Below are 18,625 nucleotides of genomic sequence, written 5' to 3' on the forward strand. Positions count from 1 at the left end.
AACTCTTTGGAGTATTTCTTTTGAGAAAGAAATAAATTGAGAGGTGCACCCAATTTGCAAATTAAATCATCTTAATTTCTACAGAAATAAAAGCAGCTGCACATGAAAAAGATTAAAAGGATATAAATGAGAGAGGAATAGGATAGCTGAAGGCAAGGAAAGAACAGTACACATTACTTGAATGCCGCAATGAAAATGTGATACAGAGCAACTATTTCTTGGCTGCTGAATTATGAGATAGTGCATTTCACATTACATACAGTGAAAAAGTTAATAAACCAGATTAAAAAAATATCAGTCCAACGGTGTTACAAAACCACATGTATTTTATATCACCTTTCATTAAGGTCTTGAGATGGTAACAAAACTCAACCCTCTACTTGGTAGGTATAAGTACTGAAACCATAGCCCTCGTCTGAAAAGATGATACCTGCATACTTGGCTTCACAGTGAGCTCACAAAAAGTTAGCAAGTGGCATCTGTCTGAAGCATGATTGACCATGAGTTTGCTCATTTTGCTTACAATTTTTGAAGATAAGGAGACTGAAGCAGACTGGTAATATTCAAACACGCACTTTCTAACCTTGTGTTCCTATGGCATTCTCTTTATTTTTAAGCTAATATCATAAGGTATACAGGACTATGCATTCATCTGTGGCACATGGTAGTCAAGTAACAGATCAAAACTGCCCATTAGAGCGCAGAAATCAGACATGCAATGAATGAGAACAACTTACAGTACAGTAGAGAATACAGTGAGGAAATGTTTCCCTATTTATTCCACAGCAGCGCCCACAGTAATTGACTGTGGAAGGTGGGGGAAGGAGTGGGGGGAGGAGAGGGAGAAGAATCAGCCCAGACATTCTCTAGACATGTAGAGTTTTTTGTTAAGTATTTTGTTAGCACTAAACAGCGTATGCAAATTTTGCCTTATGCTAAAACATCTTCCAGGCTTCCACTCAAAAGCATTACATGTAATGGATTAATTTTGAAGAGAAACCTCCTTTCCATAGTAGCATATGTCCTTCCTTTACAAACTAACACCATTTCTGCTCTTTTATTACACTAGAAGTACATTACAGAAAAATAAACAGCACTAATCCAGTTCTTTCTTTACCCCAAAAATCTGGAAAGTGAGAGCCACAGCTTGCATTACAGCTGCTTCCAGGATCATTATCTAGCTCCTTAAATTTCAGCAATCCAGAGTTAAAATCTATAGCTAAGAAAGATGAAGAATATCACATTACTAAACATAAAATCTAGAAGATAAAAATTATACATCTAATGTTAATGCAGTCTATAGAATACACACTTAGAGATTGTCAGTAAATCAATGCAAATTTTGTCCATGAATCTTAGAACATTTTAGGGAAGTAGGAGCCATATTTGTCCTAACTCCACTTAAGCAAAATCAGCATCCCTCTGCCTTCCTTACAAATCAGTGGCGGGGCTGAGAATGACACCTCGGAGAAATTGCAACATTTCCTGCTCCAAACCCAAAGCTGTTTTAAGTAACAGCTCCTAATTTCTCTTCCATAATTTAGTTGCTTGATTTTGTTTTGTCCTAAAATATTTTGCAGAATAAAGTTTAAAACAGGTCTGAGTGCTGCATAGTTTCAAGAGAAATAATCTGAATGGAATTATTTGTTTGGTTTGTATCTTCTAGACAGAACAGGTTTAGATGGAAGCAGGAAACCGATCATCCTGTTCTCTTCCAAGTGTAAAGCTAATTTATTTGCAGATATCTGATATGAAGTTAACTTTTTTTCCCCTAGTTAGGGGCTTGAAAATGCTGTGTTTTAGCCCACAGCAAAATGAGTTCTACAGTCTGAACACTGGCATTAAGAGTAAGAACTGCTTTATCTGTCAATACAAATATCTATAAAATAAGCGGGAAGTGCAAATAGCTAAAAAGGAGAACTACATGGAAACTAACAACAGCCACTGATGTAAGAGCTTGCATGAAATTTATTTTCCTTTTATGGAAAATACACAAACTCCTACACTTCATGAAATTGAGGATATCCCTTTGAAAATTTGAGGACTGTTATGATCAAACAAAAGCAAGTTTATCACATTCATACCTAGGCATAGAGCAGTAATAATGGTTTCTATCGATTTCTATCTTCCGAAGATGGCTACAGCCACCTCTCAGCAAACCACACAAGTCTCAGCCAAGGGTCCTGAGCTGTGATTTAGGAGAGACTAATGCCCAGACAACTCCCAAAGTGAAAGAATGGCTGCATTAAGTACAAGTGATGCTGAAGGGGAGCTTTGCACCTCAACATATACCTGCAAAATCCCAGTTGCACAGCATCATCAATGGCAAAACAAACTGATGATGCTGCCTTGATCATTAGGTGAAAACAGGACAATTACGAAGTTTTGCAGCTCTGAAATGGTTGTGATTCTTCTCCAAATCATCTCTACCTGCTGCATACATGCAGAGTTCTCTAAACATTCAACCACAAAGAGCTCCAACAAGTGACAGAGGGCCAACCTTGGCAACATCTCTAGAATTACAGCTAGACACAATCGCTAGGCTGCACTGTCTTATTTACTGAGCAAGTACTTCTCAAAATCTAACTGAAGAACATGGAAGTTGCTCAAAGATGCCTAAATCACAGAAAGGTTTGGGTTTGAAGAGATCTTAAAGATCATCTAGTTCCAGCTCCGACACTGTGGACAGGGACTCCTTCCACTAGACTAGATTGGTCAGAGCCCTGTCCAATCTGGCTTTGAACACTGCCAGGGATGAGGCATGATCAATTATTTGCTTACTTTTCTTCAAAACAAAAGAACACCACACACCAAAATCCCCCAGTCAAATCCACAAAGACCTTATCACAGTAGATACTACTGTTGTCATCAGTTATTGCCAGGGGAGTCCATTTTAGGGATCCATTAAGAGCAGTTATAAACAATTTAAAATTTTACAATATTTTTTCTCATTCATCTCAGATGTCAATAACTTTTCGTTCTCTTTAGATTACAAAGATGTTGTAAATCTAGTTCTAACAATAGTAACATGACTCTTTTTGACAAAGAAATTTTTAGAAACTGTAACTGCAGAATACTGCAGTAATTTGAAATTAAGTTGCTAATTAGCTTAGGACTTCTTTTTTTATGATATTTTAGCCATCAGCAGACAGACAGTACTTTCAAAGCACTGGGTAGATGCAAAGAATGCAAGCATATTACCTTTTATATTTCCTTTTCTTAGAATTCTTTAGTATTCAAGAAGACGTGTTTAACCTAAAACAAATCTAAACAGGCTTGTGTTGGGGGCTGGGAAGCAAAGTGTCATAATCCCTATTTTTACTTCTGGCTTTTACAAGGAGATTGTTTTCTTTAAGTTACCACTGAAGTTTGCTTTTTTGGAAACAAGTTTCAAATCTCACTATGTTTTAAGAGTCAAAAACAGATTCCTTCTCCCTTGCAAATTTTTACAATTTGTAAGAAAAGAGAATTATGGAAATCTAAGTTGTTAGAATTTCTGCAGAACTTCTTGGTGCATGTTCAGTCAGATTTTCACATTTTAACACAAAGCTTCCCATCGACAAAAAGCATCCCACTAGCACAGCCCACAGCAGTCCTTTCAAAACTGGAACAAGACCCTTTAAAGCAGGAATCCACCACTTTAAAGGAACAACCGACTGCTAATGGAGCCTTTATCTGCTCTACAGCTTCTTGGTCCTTCTTGCTACAAAGCCTATTTTAAGGATTATAATTTCAATGAAATACGCAGAGACAAATCTTGGAAATTTCCCTACAGGATGGGACCAGAAGTTTTTTGATGAGATCACAGAAGGCAAATCACAGGTAATGAGGATATACCACAAAGGAGGCTGACTAAAGTATGCATGAGGAGCACAACAAAAGTCTAACACTTCAGTTTAAAGAGGTGTACATTTTTAGAGCAAAACCACAAGTTATTTATACAGATAGATTTTTCACAAAGTAATCTGATCTGGGAAGGGGGGGAATTTTTTACTTAGAGCATCTGTGCTCCACATTCTCAGGAAAGGACATTTAAATAATCTTAAAAACCTGCAAAAAGGTATTTTTATCATGGCCTTCACAGCAATTTCATGTTTCACTCAAACTGAAAGAGTGCTGAACCAGGTACTGCCAATCACATCTGGAAGCAGGCCCCAGTACTGTATGTACCTCCCTAATGAGAACTCAAATTATTCTATTACAAAAAGCCTAACCTTTAAAAAAAATCCCCCCCCCCCCCAAGCTCTGGCATTCCTTTTCACATTTTTTCAATTTGTGTGATGTCAGTTTACATCTAATAAGCATGTTGTTTATTATCTTCATTTAAGCCAGAACTTTAACCAAGTTACAGAAAGAGTCATAGGAAGCATATAGTGATTACAAATCCATAACGCATGCAGGATCACTGTGCAGCACTATTAAATCCATTAATCACTGTCTTTTCTGTCCCAGTTATGCTAAGAAGGTATTTGATAAAGCAATTTCAACTCACCTCTCTCTCCTGTTAGCATCAGCGCAAAGAAGGCAAAACCACAGCGCTTCCGACAAATTCTCAAGGCACCTCTTTTGTTCCCTTTAAATTAAATCCGAATTGGTTGCACGTTTTGCTGAACTGCTAATGCTCTCCACATGTTCTCTCTCTCAAACTGAAAATGTTTTTTATTAGCAATGTCTAACACTGAACAGAAAATTGTAAAATGCCCTTAAAACAGCCCAGAGTACCTCTCTTCCTTGATACTTTAATTGGAACATATCAATCGCTACTTGCCCAAAAGAGCCCATAGTGCCACAATTAACCTTCCTTTAGGAAAGACTTTCAATTAGATGTTTTCTCTTAGTGCATTCCGCAATTCCCTCACCAAAACAAAGCTGTTTATATTAAATTCAACAACATATCCACTGAAATCAGAAAGTTTTGAAGTATGAACTACAGGAGCTTCACAGTTTTTCCCTCCATGGCTATGTGAACTCCACTCCAGCACTCAGCACACTGCAGACACAAACATGCCAGACAGATGGAATACAATAATATTTGCAGGGAGAAGCATCTCAAGTGAGACAGTACCAATAACATGGATTGTAGCACAAGTTTCATTCTGACCTCAGAGAATGAAACACAACACTCATGTTTCCTTAACGAAAATTGCACTGGCTTTTTCTACACTTCATACTATTCTCATAAGAGGACAAATCACATTTTTCCCCCAGTTCAGTCCATGTGTCTTAAGTTCTCTGCAACAAAATGCCAGATACAACTTCATGAAAGCAATGTGAGAAGGAACTTGCATCTCAAGCACCTGGAAGGACAGGTCCTACCAGCATGTTCAATAGATGCATAAATATTTGGAGAACCTAATCACATCTGCTGTAGTACATGGAACAAGTCTTCATAATGGATAACAGAAGGGAAAACTAGATGGAATAGAGAACTAGCTTCATACTTCCATCACTACAGAACAAATCAAAACAGCTGGCTTCTAACTAGGCTCCTAGTTACACCTAGCTTACAGATTCACTCAGGTACGCCACAACAAAACGGACTCAGAAAGGTATCCATGGCTACATTTCACAGAAAATACCTTAAGAATGAGAGGATGTCAAAAAAAGACAATACAAAAAGTTTTGTGGAAAGGCTGGGCTACTGCTACTAACACTGTGGGTTAAAACAGATGCCTTAACAACAGGGGCTGGAAAAAGCCACCATGCAGCATGTCAGCTATTGTGTTACATACTTGGGAATAATCCCAAGATCACCCATGGAAGGATGGGGAAGGGTGGGCATGCTGTGGATCACTTTAGCACCATGTAGATCTACAACTGCCCATGTGAAAATGCCAATGGCACAGGATTGTAAAGTAGTTATAAAGACTAATAATTAAGCTATATTCTATGTTCAGCAAGACTTGCAGTAATATACTTGCACGTTCTTCAGGGTTCTCACTGGATCAAGCTATGAAATGTAATACACACAAATATCTATGCAAATTATTTTTAATATACAGAGAGATAAAACAAAGACGTTGCATAAATACAGGAGGGAGCTATAACCATACAAAAATGTAATTTTCTAATGGAAAACATTTTAAATAACCAACTGAGGGATTTGTTTTGGGTTTGTTTGTTTTTTTAATAACAAGCTGACACAATGGAGAAGTAAAATTTGAAATACACCTTGCAACATTTGCTGACCTTCCAAGCTACAGCACTCTGAGCAATCCCAGGCCAATACATGTATTCAGAATTACATCAACCTTTGTTATTTGCATTCTTCTTGTGTTACATTGTATTAACACCTGATGTTTATGTCAAACTTATTTTGGCAGATTCATTTTAAGTCACTGTCATGAGTCCCTGTCCAAAACTCATCCTCACTATTGAAAGCAACACTCCTGATTAGCCATCACACAGGACATGCGGTTTAAAAGAGGACATGGGACTCTCTTGGGCTAGGTAGTGCATCCAGATCTGTAAGAGTAAATGGTTCCCTTTCTCTCAGAGACCATGTCAGATTTGGAGGGAGAACTACCAAGAAGCAACAAATGGACAAATGAGGCAGCAGCCACAGATATAGCTGCCCAAGCAAAGACATCATGAATCAACTAAGTCACTGTCTGGGAAGAGTGGAGCTTTTACAAAGCTTTGAAACTTCACCATAAATAAGTTGCTCTGAAACCTTCCATTTAGTTTCAGGACTAAAGTTTCTGGCACTGTTGGTGTTCACCCTGTAAAGCTACATGCTCATTTACAGAGGCCCTTATCAAGGCTTTAGCTAAGCCCTGTCATTGTTCAATACATACAAATTAAGATTATGCTAAGACATAACTAAATACAAACAAGGAAAGTCATAAGGTTGCCAAAAATACCAGAAAGACTTTTCCCACAGGGTGTTAACTCACAATAAATCTAATTTGAATAAAAGGTCAAATTTGACAGCTTGAGGTAAAAAAAAAAAACCAACCAACAATTGACACCTTTTAGTGTCAATTTATGTGATTTAAGGATTGATCTTGCTCCACTAAGGCGTTTTAATATCAGTAAGTTCAAAAGTACATCAGTAATTTACAATTAGATATGTCTCTGAACTAAAAGTGTCAGCACTAGTCTTTTGCTATTAAAAAACTGCAAATATTGCAGTCTGCAGTCAAAGCACATTTTATTTTTTTAAATTACCTCTTAATTAATCCTGACAATTTAATCAGGATCAAGCCAAATAGGAGATATTCATATATATATATTTTTAGGAGATGATATTTAGGAAAAAATTTGTTTCCATGCTGAAAGTCCTTAATGTGAACTTAAGATAAGGACTCATACTGAGAGGGGGGAAAAAAGAAAGTAGTAATGAATTAAACTGAGATGCTTAAGAGTGACTAGCATGCAATAGGGCAGAAAACAATGCTCTAACTTCAACACTCAAGTTATTAAGCTGTATTCCTTCCTTGCCTTGCTTGAAACAAAACACAAAAAAACCCACACCATCCTACTTGGCATGGGACTTGTTAGAGCTTCCCAAGTCTCAAAATATTGGCCTGTAGTCATTCTCTGACACTAAAGTCCAATGGATTCCCCAGAGATCTGAGTCACTAAAGATGGAAAACTTTATCTGGACATCTGAACATAAACACCTGTGTATGTTCCACAATTTAAAAGTACAACATGTGAGGGAGAAATAAAAATATATAAATAAATTGGTCCACCTTCCAAACAGAAGAGTTTATTTTATGACAGGAAAGCTATTTCTTGACGCCTTTCAGCTGTTCAAAGCAAAGTAAAACCTTGAATGAAAGGATGACAAAGTTCTGTGGCAAGGGTACTTCAGAACAAACCACATCTTCTCAGAAAGCAGCCCTAAGCTACCTACTGGGGACTTTGCAAATTCAGTAACATTGCTAACCACAGTGCTCTCCATGGATATTATGAAGACTGAGAAAACAGTCAAAGCAAGATGGTTTCATTCCATGTGACACGCTCTCAGATTGCTCTAACTCCTGACTTCTATTCCAAATGTGCAGCACATATTTTAACCTCTAAACCTAATGTTTTTATTTCCAAAAAGTCATTAACAGGCAGCTGATGTGAAAGTACACACAAAAGGAAGAAAAGTACCCACTGTGCCAGTGGGTAACAGCCCTCTTACCCCACAACAAGTTAAACTGCCAGGCACAGGTCATCAAAGAAGGCCAGTACTGACAACCACAGAGGTCCCTGACCTTTTCAAACTACCCCATACTAAATGTGTATTTGATATGTAAAAATGAAAAAGAAACTACATTACATCAAGCTACAGGCTGAAACAAAGACTTACCCTAAAAAACTAAACGTCAGCAGGGGGGGTTGGAAATCAGAACCAGATTTTGCATTTGGCTTTTCTGCCTACAACGAACAAAGCCAAAAGCCCATATCCAAACACACCTCTGCTTGAGAAGTTTGAAATCTGGACTTGCAGCCTGGCTTCCTCTATACTCACTGCCGAATGCATCACTGCTGCCAGAGTGTAACAGCACCTGATAAAGGATGACACTTTCAAACAGGAACAATTAAAATACATGCACAGCAATATGCCTAATTGCCCACAGTGAGCTTGAATGCAAACAGGTAACAACAAAGCAACCACACATGGAAACTCAGAACCTGGTGCGTTCCAATTCCTCGATGGTTGCACTCTGGACAAAAATATTTACATGAGAATTGTTTTTATAAAACCTCAATCCAGGAAATGTGAAAACTTGCCTTGCTCCACTGGCCTATTTTGCCAAGTATATTCGCAGACCGAACAAGAACAAGCTTCTCCAAACTGTTCTCTATTTCATTAGACTTTGAAGTATCTCTGTTTCTACTCTAATACTTAACACAAAGGCTTGTTCTACTGTTCTTCCTAAAGTTAATGGTAGTGGAGGAGAATCTATTCCTGCATGAGGCAGCCTAGAGATCGTTCTCAATGGGTGGTATTTGAGGAATTCTGTAGGTTGCTTACGCTCAGTTCAAATTCCCAAGAAAGGCCATTTCATAACATGTCCTGGGGGCAGAGGATAGAAGTTTAGTTGTATTTAAAGCCTGAATCTTCCAACAGCAGTAGCACTGTAGAAATAATACAAAACTGACTTTCTCCCCCTCATTTAAGGAAAATATCTGTGTTTTAATGCTTCAGCTATGATCTCTTGAAACAGCAACAAGCTAAACCTATTAGGGTGCAGAATCTATTATGGAGAAGTTGAAAACAAAACAGGCAACTGTGGCACATACACGTAGGATTTTATTTTTTTAAACCAGCCACTCATAACATTTATCACATCACCAGAGCTAGAGCAACACCTTTGCCACTAACAGTCAGTGAAACGTTCTGCTCTGCAGAATGCTGGAAAACATATTAACAACATTACAGCACATTAGCCTCCGTTTATGCAACCTTAAAGCTCTTGTGACACGCACAGTATGACTTTCATTAGACTTCTCCTCGTGACAGCATTGTTTTAAGCAGGGGTTTTAAGACACTGACACTGTGATAATGACAAATATGTGGCCAAAATCTGCAAGATGTGAAGCAATGAACATTACATGCTATTAAAATACACAAGTTAGCTGTCAGCCAACAATTTTTCAGAACCACTTCCCAATTCAGAACAGTCTTCAGGCACACACAAAGGCTCTGACAAGACAGATAATCCAAGATTCTCCAAAGCACACCCAGCCATCTCACCCCACTGTCAGATGCTATGCTTCCCTCAGCTGTTTAACATACTTTATGAAGAGTAATGTAACTAACACCGCGTAATTTTAACACGCAACAAACAGAACAAATAAATCAATTTACTGGCCATTATCCTCAACTTGGAACACAGCAAGTCTGATTCATACTCCTCAGATTTACTTCCCAGAGATTGATTCTGTTTATTTGCTCTCTTTCAGGCATGTGGAACTTCACTTACCAATGCAGGCATGAACTCTCACCGACAGCTGGGTCCTCAGAATAATACTGTGCTTCTTGCCTCTCCTAAAAAGAGAAGAGGGAAAAAAAATATATATAAAAGTGTAGGGAGGAGGTAGAAGAGTTGGGACAGAAGGAATGAAGTTGAACCTAGGAAAAAAGGTTGGGAAGTGACAGAAGGTATTAGGAGTTATGCCTTTGTTTCTCATCATCCAACTCTATTTTAATTGGCAATGCATTAATTTTATGCAATTCAAACCTGTGTTGCCTTTGGCAGTAATTGATGAGTGAGCTCCCCATCTTTATCTCAATCAATGATTTTTCCATCTTATTTTCCTTCCCTTCTGTCAGGAAGCAAGAGCAGTTGGATGAGCAGTTGGCCAAGGTCAACCCACCACAATGACTCTGTAGAAATCCATGTTAGAGAAGTACCAAATGATGACTGCACATTTTTATTTTCACAGAAATATTTTAAAGTTAGGTATAAGTTAAGCATAAAAGACAATGCAAGATTAAGTAAGACATTGCTTACTCTTTCACATATCTGCTCGTTCACCTTGATCAGTCTTTAACTCACAAAGACAGACGCATTTTTCATGTAAAGAGGCAAAACTGAGTTGTCCTTCATTATGGCTCTCAGTTCCATCCCAGTCTTAAATTGAATGACTCCATCTTAATTAGCTGCTACCTTTCTCATTTATTTTTCAAATTGAAGAAATGCAGTTAATACTAATCTGGACAACTGCACTATTCTTGATGTCTATTGTGCTATACCTGCAGACTGACATGAGGACATGGCTAATGACTTGCCCCTGCACCCAAGCCTGCTCACCTGGTAAAAGTGTGAAGGTAAGAAAAACCCTCATGTATTTTCTAATTGTACACCAGCATATTCTCCCTCTTTTCCCTGAAACTAAATATGCAATTGCTGGGCAAGCAGTTCCAGGAGGTCCTGCTTGAGCAGGGAGGGTGGACCAGATAACCTCCTGTGTTGTCTTCCAACCTCAGCCATTCTGTGACTGTGAATGTATTGTGGGAAAACATACAAGAAGCAAAAGTGGTTTCAGAACACAGGTGCAACTTAGCATGTATCATGCAAACCATAGATCCACTTGTATATACAACTTACAGGCAAATTTCAAACCAGCACAATCTCTCTCAGTTATATACTTTGCAGCTCTGCTAAGAGATTTCAGGGCAAAACCCTTTACAAAGACACCCAGAAGAATTTTCCACTGGCTGTAACTTGATTAGACCCAACCCACTAAATTCCAGATAACAACAAAGGTTCCTCTCCACCTTATTGTTTTCCTGCCCACAGTTGTTTAGAGGAACAAAAACATTTCTCATTATATACTACAAAAGAACATGTTTTATAATGTCTCCCTGAAAAATTTGCAGGGGAAGGTAGGTCAGTGAAGTAGTGACAGGTATTTTCAAAAAAATACTGTTCTCTAAAAAACACAGGAAAAGCACATTAAGAAACTAAATAAAGTAGTTAATGTGGAACTACGTACCTGCTTGCGGAGGCCGTAGTTCCAGTTTCAGGATGGCAACCTTTCTCCAGAGATTAAATAATTAAAAAAATAATAATAATCTAAAAAAACCCAACTTTAAATCAAATTGCTCTTTAATGGGTCTGCTTGAACATCAGTAGGACAAAGGAGGGAAAGCGCAAACCTTCTCTTAATATTTTTTAAGTGCAGAGTAGCAACATACTATACCAACAATAAGAGCTGCCTGCAGCCTGGATTTTAAAGCTTCCTGGAGCAGTTCCAGGTTTAGGACTGACTCCTTGCCCACCTAAACTCCTCCTGCCACTCTGGTTGCACACAGCCTTTCCTATGCTCGCTCCTGCAGATTTTTAACAGCTGCCCCTTCCCACTGGAGCACCAGGACTCCTCTGGAATATTACATCTGCAATTGTTGCACAGGGTACCAAATTGAAAATACCAACTGTAGCTTCGCTTATTGATACATAGCCTCACACAAGAGGCCTTACTGTCTTACTACAGTATACTGTAATTCTTTGAAAGACAATAAAAGATCTCTAAACCTCTCCCCCTTTAGTAGTAGTTGAGACAAAAGGAAGAAATCTCTCTTACGGAAACAAAAGAGGAAGAACTCAGGGTTTAGGGTTTCCATCTGGAACAAAGAAGGAACCATTTCCAATTTCCTTCTTGCCACAGGTTCCCTGCACAGCTGTGCTCAAGTAAAGCCAAGCCACCAAGGTGTCAATGTGCCACATTAAAAGCCAGGACTCAGCTGCTCTGAGGGCGTGAGCTCAGTTTCTCCTACCTTTGCACATGGAAGGTTTATCTAGAACAGGACAGTGGCATAGTAGCCTGCTACTTTGGAGAAGTGACCACTGAATTCCCTCAGTGCAAAGTTACACTTCCTAGTATCTGACTTTTCTAATTGAAAACAATTTTCTTACAGAGATGTTTTTGACATGCTTTTTTTTTCATTTAATAACAGCAGTAATACTTACACTGAGCAAACATAAAGGATAAGAGTTTTGGCTCTTCCAGTCAGAAGTAAACCTGTTTGTACTCCCTTTCCCCCCCCCCCCCCCCCCCCCCTTGCCTAGGTAAGAAGTATGAAGAAAGAGTGGCTGGTGTTTCCGTTTTGCCTCTCCCAAGATTTAGCTTAGAAAACCAGTTAAGCCAGTAACATAAAGCTCATCTCTTCCAGTTTCACAGATTATTGATTAGGAGCAGGCAAACTAATTTCTGATTCCTAGTACCACAGAGCAAGCATTAAGGATAGAGTTAGCCCTGGCATGTATTCAGGAAAGCAGAAAAACATATGGAATAAGTAAAAAGCTGATGTCCCTGTAGAGAGATGGGGAAGGAAAAAGCCCAGTGTTCTGCAACCTGTAAATCCACAGATGGATCCCCAAAAGCCAGATATTATATCCAACACTTGACTTTCAACGTACCAGTGTGAGATATATAGAAGAGGACCTTATTCCAAACCTTTAGCACACACAAAGGTATGTTTTAAAGCCTCCCTGAGATGTGGCCATTATGCAGAAATTCAACTCTATGAACCACTGGTCATCCTTGCCCCTGACTACCCATAATTCTTATTTGTAATCTATCAAAAACCCTAATCTTATTTCCAAATTCAACATTCAGCTTTAATTTGTCAATGACTTAAATACCAGAGTTATCAATAGGTACTTCAAACTTAAAAAAAAAATAATTATATATATACATATACATAGACACACAGAGTAGTGTATCACTTCTGGTTTAATTTCAGTTTGAAAACATCTATAGTCAGAATCACATAGCTGTATTCCATAATTGCAATGACTGGAAACTAAGAACAATATTGACAACATTTTGATAGATACTTCCAATAAATAATAAGCTCTTGACAGCTTACCCTATAACAATTCTGCATCTATGTCTGCCTGATGTAACAGCCTAACCGTTATGAAAACTTAACACAGATGCTGTTCTTCATGGAAAGCTTTCAAAGCACACATTTAACACATGCTGCACATTTTGTTACAGCCTCTCACAGCACTCAGATTTCTTGCTGGACCATCAAACTTCTCCAATAATCACGTGTGTTTTTCCAAAAGGAGTAGCTCAATGAGCATCCAACAGCAATCCCTAAGTTCAAGGAGTCACTGACTCCCACAAGAGAAGCCTGGACACTGGATGCCACCAGAAGCAAATGTGTGACAACAGACACACTCTGAAGAGCATTATTTTTGCAACTGGCTTTCACATTTTCATTTCAGCACCCATGGATTTCCATCTTCACTTGCTCACACCCTTCATGGAAAATGCTTCTACAATAGCATATTGCCTCACAGTCAGTTGCTTCATAGTTTAAGGTGCTCCACATCGGCAGCGAAAAACAAACTATTCCTTGTTGAATGCACAGAGATGGAATTTTTGCCAGAGTTCAAGCACTCGAGTCTATCAGGTTTTCCCTGAAAGAGATCTGCAAGCCAGCACACACACAATAAGGAAAGTGTTTCTTAACCTGCTTTTAATCAGACAGCAAAAATCCAAGGCTTTGATTTCAAACCTGTTAAGATACAGTTTGACTGCAGTTTCAATATATGTTTCTCCATTCAACTGCAGATTCAAGAGATGAAAAAAAATATATCTGACACTTAAAATATGTTGTATGAAAGCCAAGTCTTGAAAGAGAGAGAGCACACATGTGCATGGAGAAAGGCATTAAAAATCTCTCTGAAAATCTTACCCAAACAAATAACCTTTTTGAAGCTCTTCACAGACCATTATCCAACAATCCAACTGTCATGTTCAAACTCATGTTATCCTCATTGAAGAATGGAAACAAAAGAGCTCAGGAAATAAAATAAATATTTTAAAAGTCTTTTAAATCCTAAGATTCATCTTCAATACACTTCAATGGATGACAGCACTTAGAAAACCCATTCTGGTACATGACAGGCAGTTGGAGGCAAACACATACACTCACCTTTAAATGAAATCCACGAACTACCCTTTCTTACCTCAGTTTTTCCATCTAAAAACTTTGTGTGAAGTAAGAATGTGTCTGCATCCTGTTCTTAAAATACATCTGTAATTCACCTAATTATTTAACATAGTGATTTTACTCTGAGCATTCCTGGACCATAACACATTTACTAAAGTAACAATCATTTGACAGTAGCGGCTAAAAATAAATAGACAGACACTATTCAGATGCCTGTTTACTCTTCATTAAAAAATAAAAATAGTTAAAGCTTGACTAATCCAGGTAGCAATAATCCCAATGGCATATTCCCTAACCAAAAACTGGGCAGGCAAAATCTTGCAGGTTATTAGTGTAAGCAACAGCATGCAAAGGAACAAAGCATGCTGAGACTTGTATGTGTTTTTTCCCCTGTGGATTATTTCTATATTATGCTCTGTGTTTACCAGCATGAATTTAACAACTAACAGGTTGATGGGGCTTTGAGCAACCTGGTCCAGTGGGAGATATCCCTGCCCATGGCAGGCAGTTGGAACTAGATGATCTTTAAGGTCCCTTCCAACCCAAACTATTCTATGATTCCCTACCAGCTACCTATATGTCACACAAAAAGTTACATGTGAATGCCAACAGGAAGAGCATCCTGGCCCATGTAACTGTGCAAATAAGGACTATATACAGACTGTCACTGAGGTGCTGGGTTTTTACATCCACTTGCTTTACCCAAACACAACATTTACTAGGCAAGGTTTTCATCCTTTCTTCCTCTTTTAAACTAGAAAAAAAATAGGATGGGAGAAGAAGGGGGAAAAAAAGAGAAAATCAAAGTTGTCAAGTGAAACATTCAAGGGATTCAGCAAGCATGCATTATAAGCCACAGTAGTAGTGCCTAATTACTTATTACTTATTACTAATGTATTCTGAGTACATGTTGGTAAAGGTCTGGGTGGAGTGTTCTGTGAATCTCACCATAAGGCGATAACTTTTGCCAAAAGACAATGAATCACTTTCACACACTGTGAAATGCAGCACATTAAATGGTGGAACATTTGGTCCTTTTATCCTTTTTAGTAGTTCGTGTGCAAGCAAACCTCAGAAGCTGGAAAATGAGCATCCCTTTTCCGCACCCCCTTCCCTATTTTCTGATTCATCATGCTGGTTATTTCTATGTTGTTAATTGTTCAATTTTTACACACTAAAACAATAACCTTTAACAGCTCCTAAAATATTTGAGCTGACTTCAGTGTTCACAATCAGTGAGTAACCATTTTTCAAAAGCAGGCAGTGCTCAAGTCCAGGTTGGATGGGGCCTTGAGCAACCTGGCCTAGTGTGAGGCATCCCTGCCCATGGCAGGGGGTTGGAACTGGATGATCTTACGGTCCTTTCCAACCAAAACCATTCTATGATTCATTAGCAGAGCTATGTCCCTTTCCACCCCAAAAGCTCAACCCACATAAAATTGTTTTCAGCAGGAAGTTCATATTGTTGTTTTGTGAAGCACCAATAGCGTGATCAGTTAAGACTCCATTTTATATTTTTGCATTAAAAGAGCAATGAGCTGGCAAATGGTGAAGATATTTGCATTAGAAGTGCTCTATTAACAAAAATACTGCTTCTGGGTAAAACACAAAACCAGAAGATTCATTTCCTCACTTCTTGTGAACCTCACATCACATACTTCAGAGATGACACATCAGTTGACCAATGCTTTCCAGTTCTTAGGTTATATATTTCCCACTGCTGTCAGTAGCTCTCAGACTTGGGCTGTACATTCCTTCCAGGAACCTTTACAGTGGGTAATTTCTGGTCATGTGGTTTTGCTATCACCTGCACATTGAAAACTCTCTTTGCACTTGGAAAAACAGATGCTTTGAAATACCAGGATTTCAGATGGATCATTTGATGCTTCTTCCTCTTCAGGAAAAGTGTCTCTCTGGTGCTCCCAACAACATCATGGGACCCACAGTTTCAGCTCCAGGAGAGCAAAGTACCAGACTAACTTCATTAGAAGTTCCATAGTTACAGAGCAGAAGGAAACTGCACCTGCATAATCATTTTCATTCTCACAAAGGCCCCTGATAACTAGCCTAACTGTGACTTACAGTACCAAAAGAGAACTCTATTTTTTTCATAACTGGAATAAGCAAAAAAAAAAAAACCAAACAAAGAAACAAGAAAAAACCAATCCTGTGAAAAAAATGGGGTTATGATTTTCCAACTTCATTGATGATATTAAAAAAAAAAAAAGAAAGATAACCTGAAGAGATTACCCAAAACGACATAGAACATATTTCAAAGTGATTGGCTTAACTGGCCAATTATGCTCTTTCTCATGGTGTGATCAGTTTAACCAGATTCAGCAAGAGCTATTTTAAAACTTTGCAGTAGAACATGCATGCACATATGTAAGTACATAAAAGCAAATTCCACTTTGCAATGATCAACATACTTCCTTTGGGTCTCTTTCTGCTTTCTGGGACTTTTCCATTAGCATATTTCACAAGGGGTCCTTCCTTCATAACCTGCATATGAAGTTCTCAACTGTCCTCAGGCCAGTTATTTCTCCATATTAATTCCATTTAGGAAGTGGGCTTTGTATTTAGTGCTGGGCCACCAATGCTTTTGCTACCAAGCACAGTTATTGAGCAGTAAACATGAAATAAATCACTGTTTTGCTGTATTGCTGTGATCTTAACCCTGGCAAAGTCACTAGTTTCCACTGCTTCAATACCAGAGATGCCAGACTAGTCAGAGATTTGCAGTGGTTTAAGCTGTTAGTTCACAACTGAAGGTTAAATTAGAGACACTTACTTTTATCAGAAGCAGTTTATTAGTTTAGTCAGTAGTAATACAAACACACACACCCCACACACAGACAGATGAACTGCCATGGGATAAACAGAGTATGAGCTTGATTACACAAAACTCCCTTGCATTAACCATGGGGAAGAAGCGCAATCATGACTCGTTGCTGTGGAATAGGAACTGTAGCAAGTTCACAGCTTTTACTAATTACAAAGCACAAACTCACTCAGCTGCCCACATGCTCCAGGCAATTACTCTGCAATACTACACTGGTTTTCAAACTGCACTGACAGATGGTGGGTGTGAGTGGTGCTGCTGTTGTTCAAGGTTTGGATCCTCAAATCAATGGGTTTACTCACAACAGGAGTTGAGTTCAGAGCAGTCCTCCAGTGCTTTCTGGCCACCCTACCTGAAGCCCTACAGGTGATCTGTTTATGGGGAGGGGATGGGAAAAGCACTCTTACTGCATTCATTTGCCTGTGGTAATCACTATAATTCAAAAATAGCAAATCTTCAAATGTTTCCACAGATACGCTGGTACAGATGTAGATTTTTCCCTTGACAACAGAGAGCTGTGAGTAAATTCTGGGGCAAAGTGGGGGAGAGATGCAGCTGTTTTGGTATTGACAACCACAAGCTATAAAATCATGACTCAAGCTCTCAAACAAAGGAGAATATTAAAGATCCCCGCCAGACTCCATTGCTGTCCATTCTGTCTGAGCTCAGAATGAACAGCAGCACCAAGAGGGAAAAGGTCTGGCATCCAACTTAAGCTGGACTCACACAGCCAAAACGGCTTGGGACAGGGTGTCTAGAAGGAATGCAAAGACATCAGAGATGAAGTGGTTTGTCAGAAGTACTTTAAAACAATCTTTCTGCTGAACAGAAGTCTTGAAAACATATTCCGCAAAGAAATCTCCATTGCTGGCAACATGCCATCCGAGGAAACTTTTGTGTTCTGAGGTTTAGGACTGCATCACCTTGTGGGCCTTTTTAAGACATGCCCATAAAAACAATTTGGGCAATTCTATGGTAACTTAAATACTTAAGTCTCTTGATAATTTTTGCTGTTGCATAAAACAACAAGTGAAAAAAGGAAAAGAGCATTACCTGTCACAGGCACCTTAACAAAGCAGCCAGCCCACCTAAACTACCTCCACATTATCTCCTTACACAATTAAGCATCCAGTGTAACCTGGATGTGTTGGGAGCAAGGAAAAAAATAATAATCAACAAACAAAAAAAAAAGGAAATGAGCGATGACTACATGCTAGATTTGAAAAGAATGGCAGTTTTCCTACATGCTCGTATGACCCATTTCCTGGTTGTGACACCTTCTGCAGGGCCAGCCTCATTGCTTGGCCAACTGTTCATCTTGACTGTCATCATCCCCCCCCAAAAAACCCATATAAAGATGATCCTATTCT

General features: G+C 38.7%; 1 protein-coding gene across 2 annotated transcripts in view; it reads right to left on the reverse strand.

Annotated features, from left to right (window-relative positions):
- FHOD3 (formin homology 2 domain containing 3) overlaps positions 1-18,625 on the reverse strand; it is a 373,673-nt gene that overhangs the window by 316,696 nt on the left and 38,352 nt on the right. For both annotated transcript variants that reach the window (XM_034066335.1, XM_034066332.1), the window contains exon 3: positions 9,927-9,991. In XM_034066335.1, the coding sequence (XP_033922226.1) occupies positions 9,927-9,991 (65 nt within the window). The remainder of the gene's footprint in view (positions 1-9,926; positions 9,992-18,625) is intronic.

The sequence above is a fragment of the Melopsittacus undulatus genome, chromosome 1, assembly GCF_012275295.1.
Source record: "Melopsittacus undulatus isolate bMelUnd1 chromosome 1, bMelUnd1.mat.Z, whole genome shotgun sequence".
Lineage (NCBI taxonomy): Eukaryota > Metazoa > Chordata > Aves > Psittaciformes > Psittaculidae > Melopsittacus > Melopsittacus undulatus.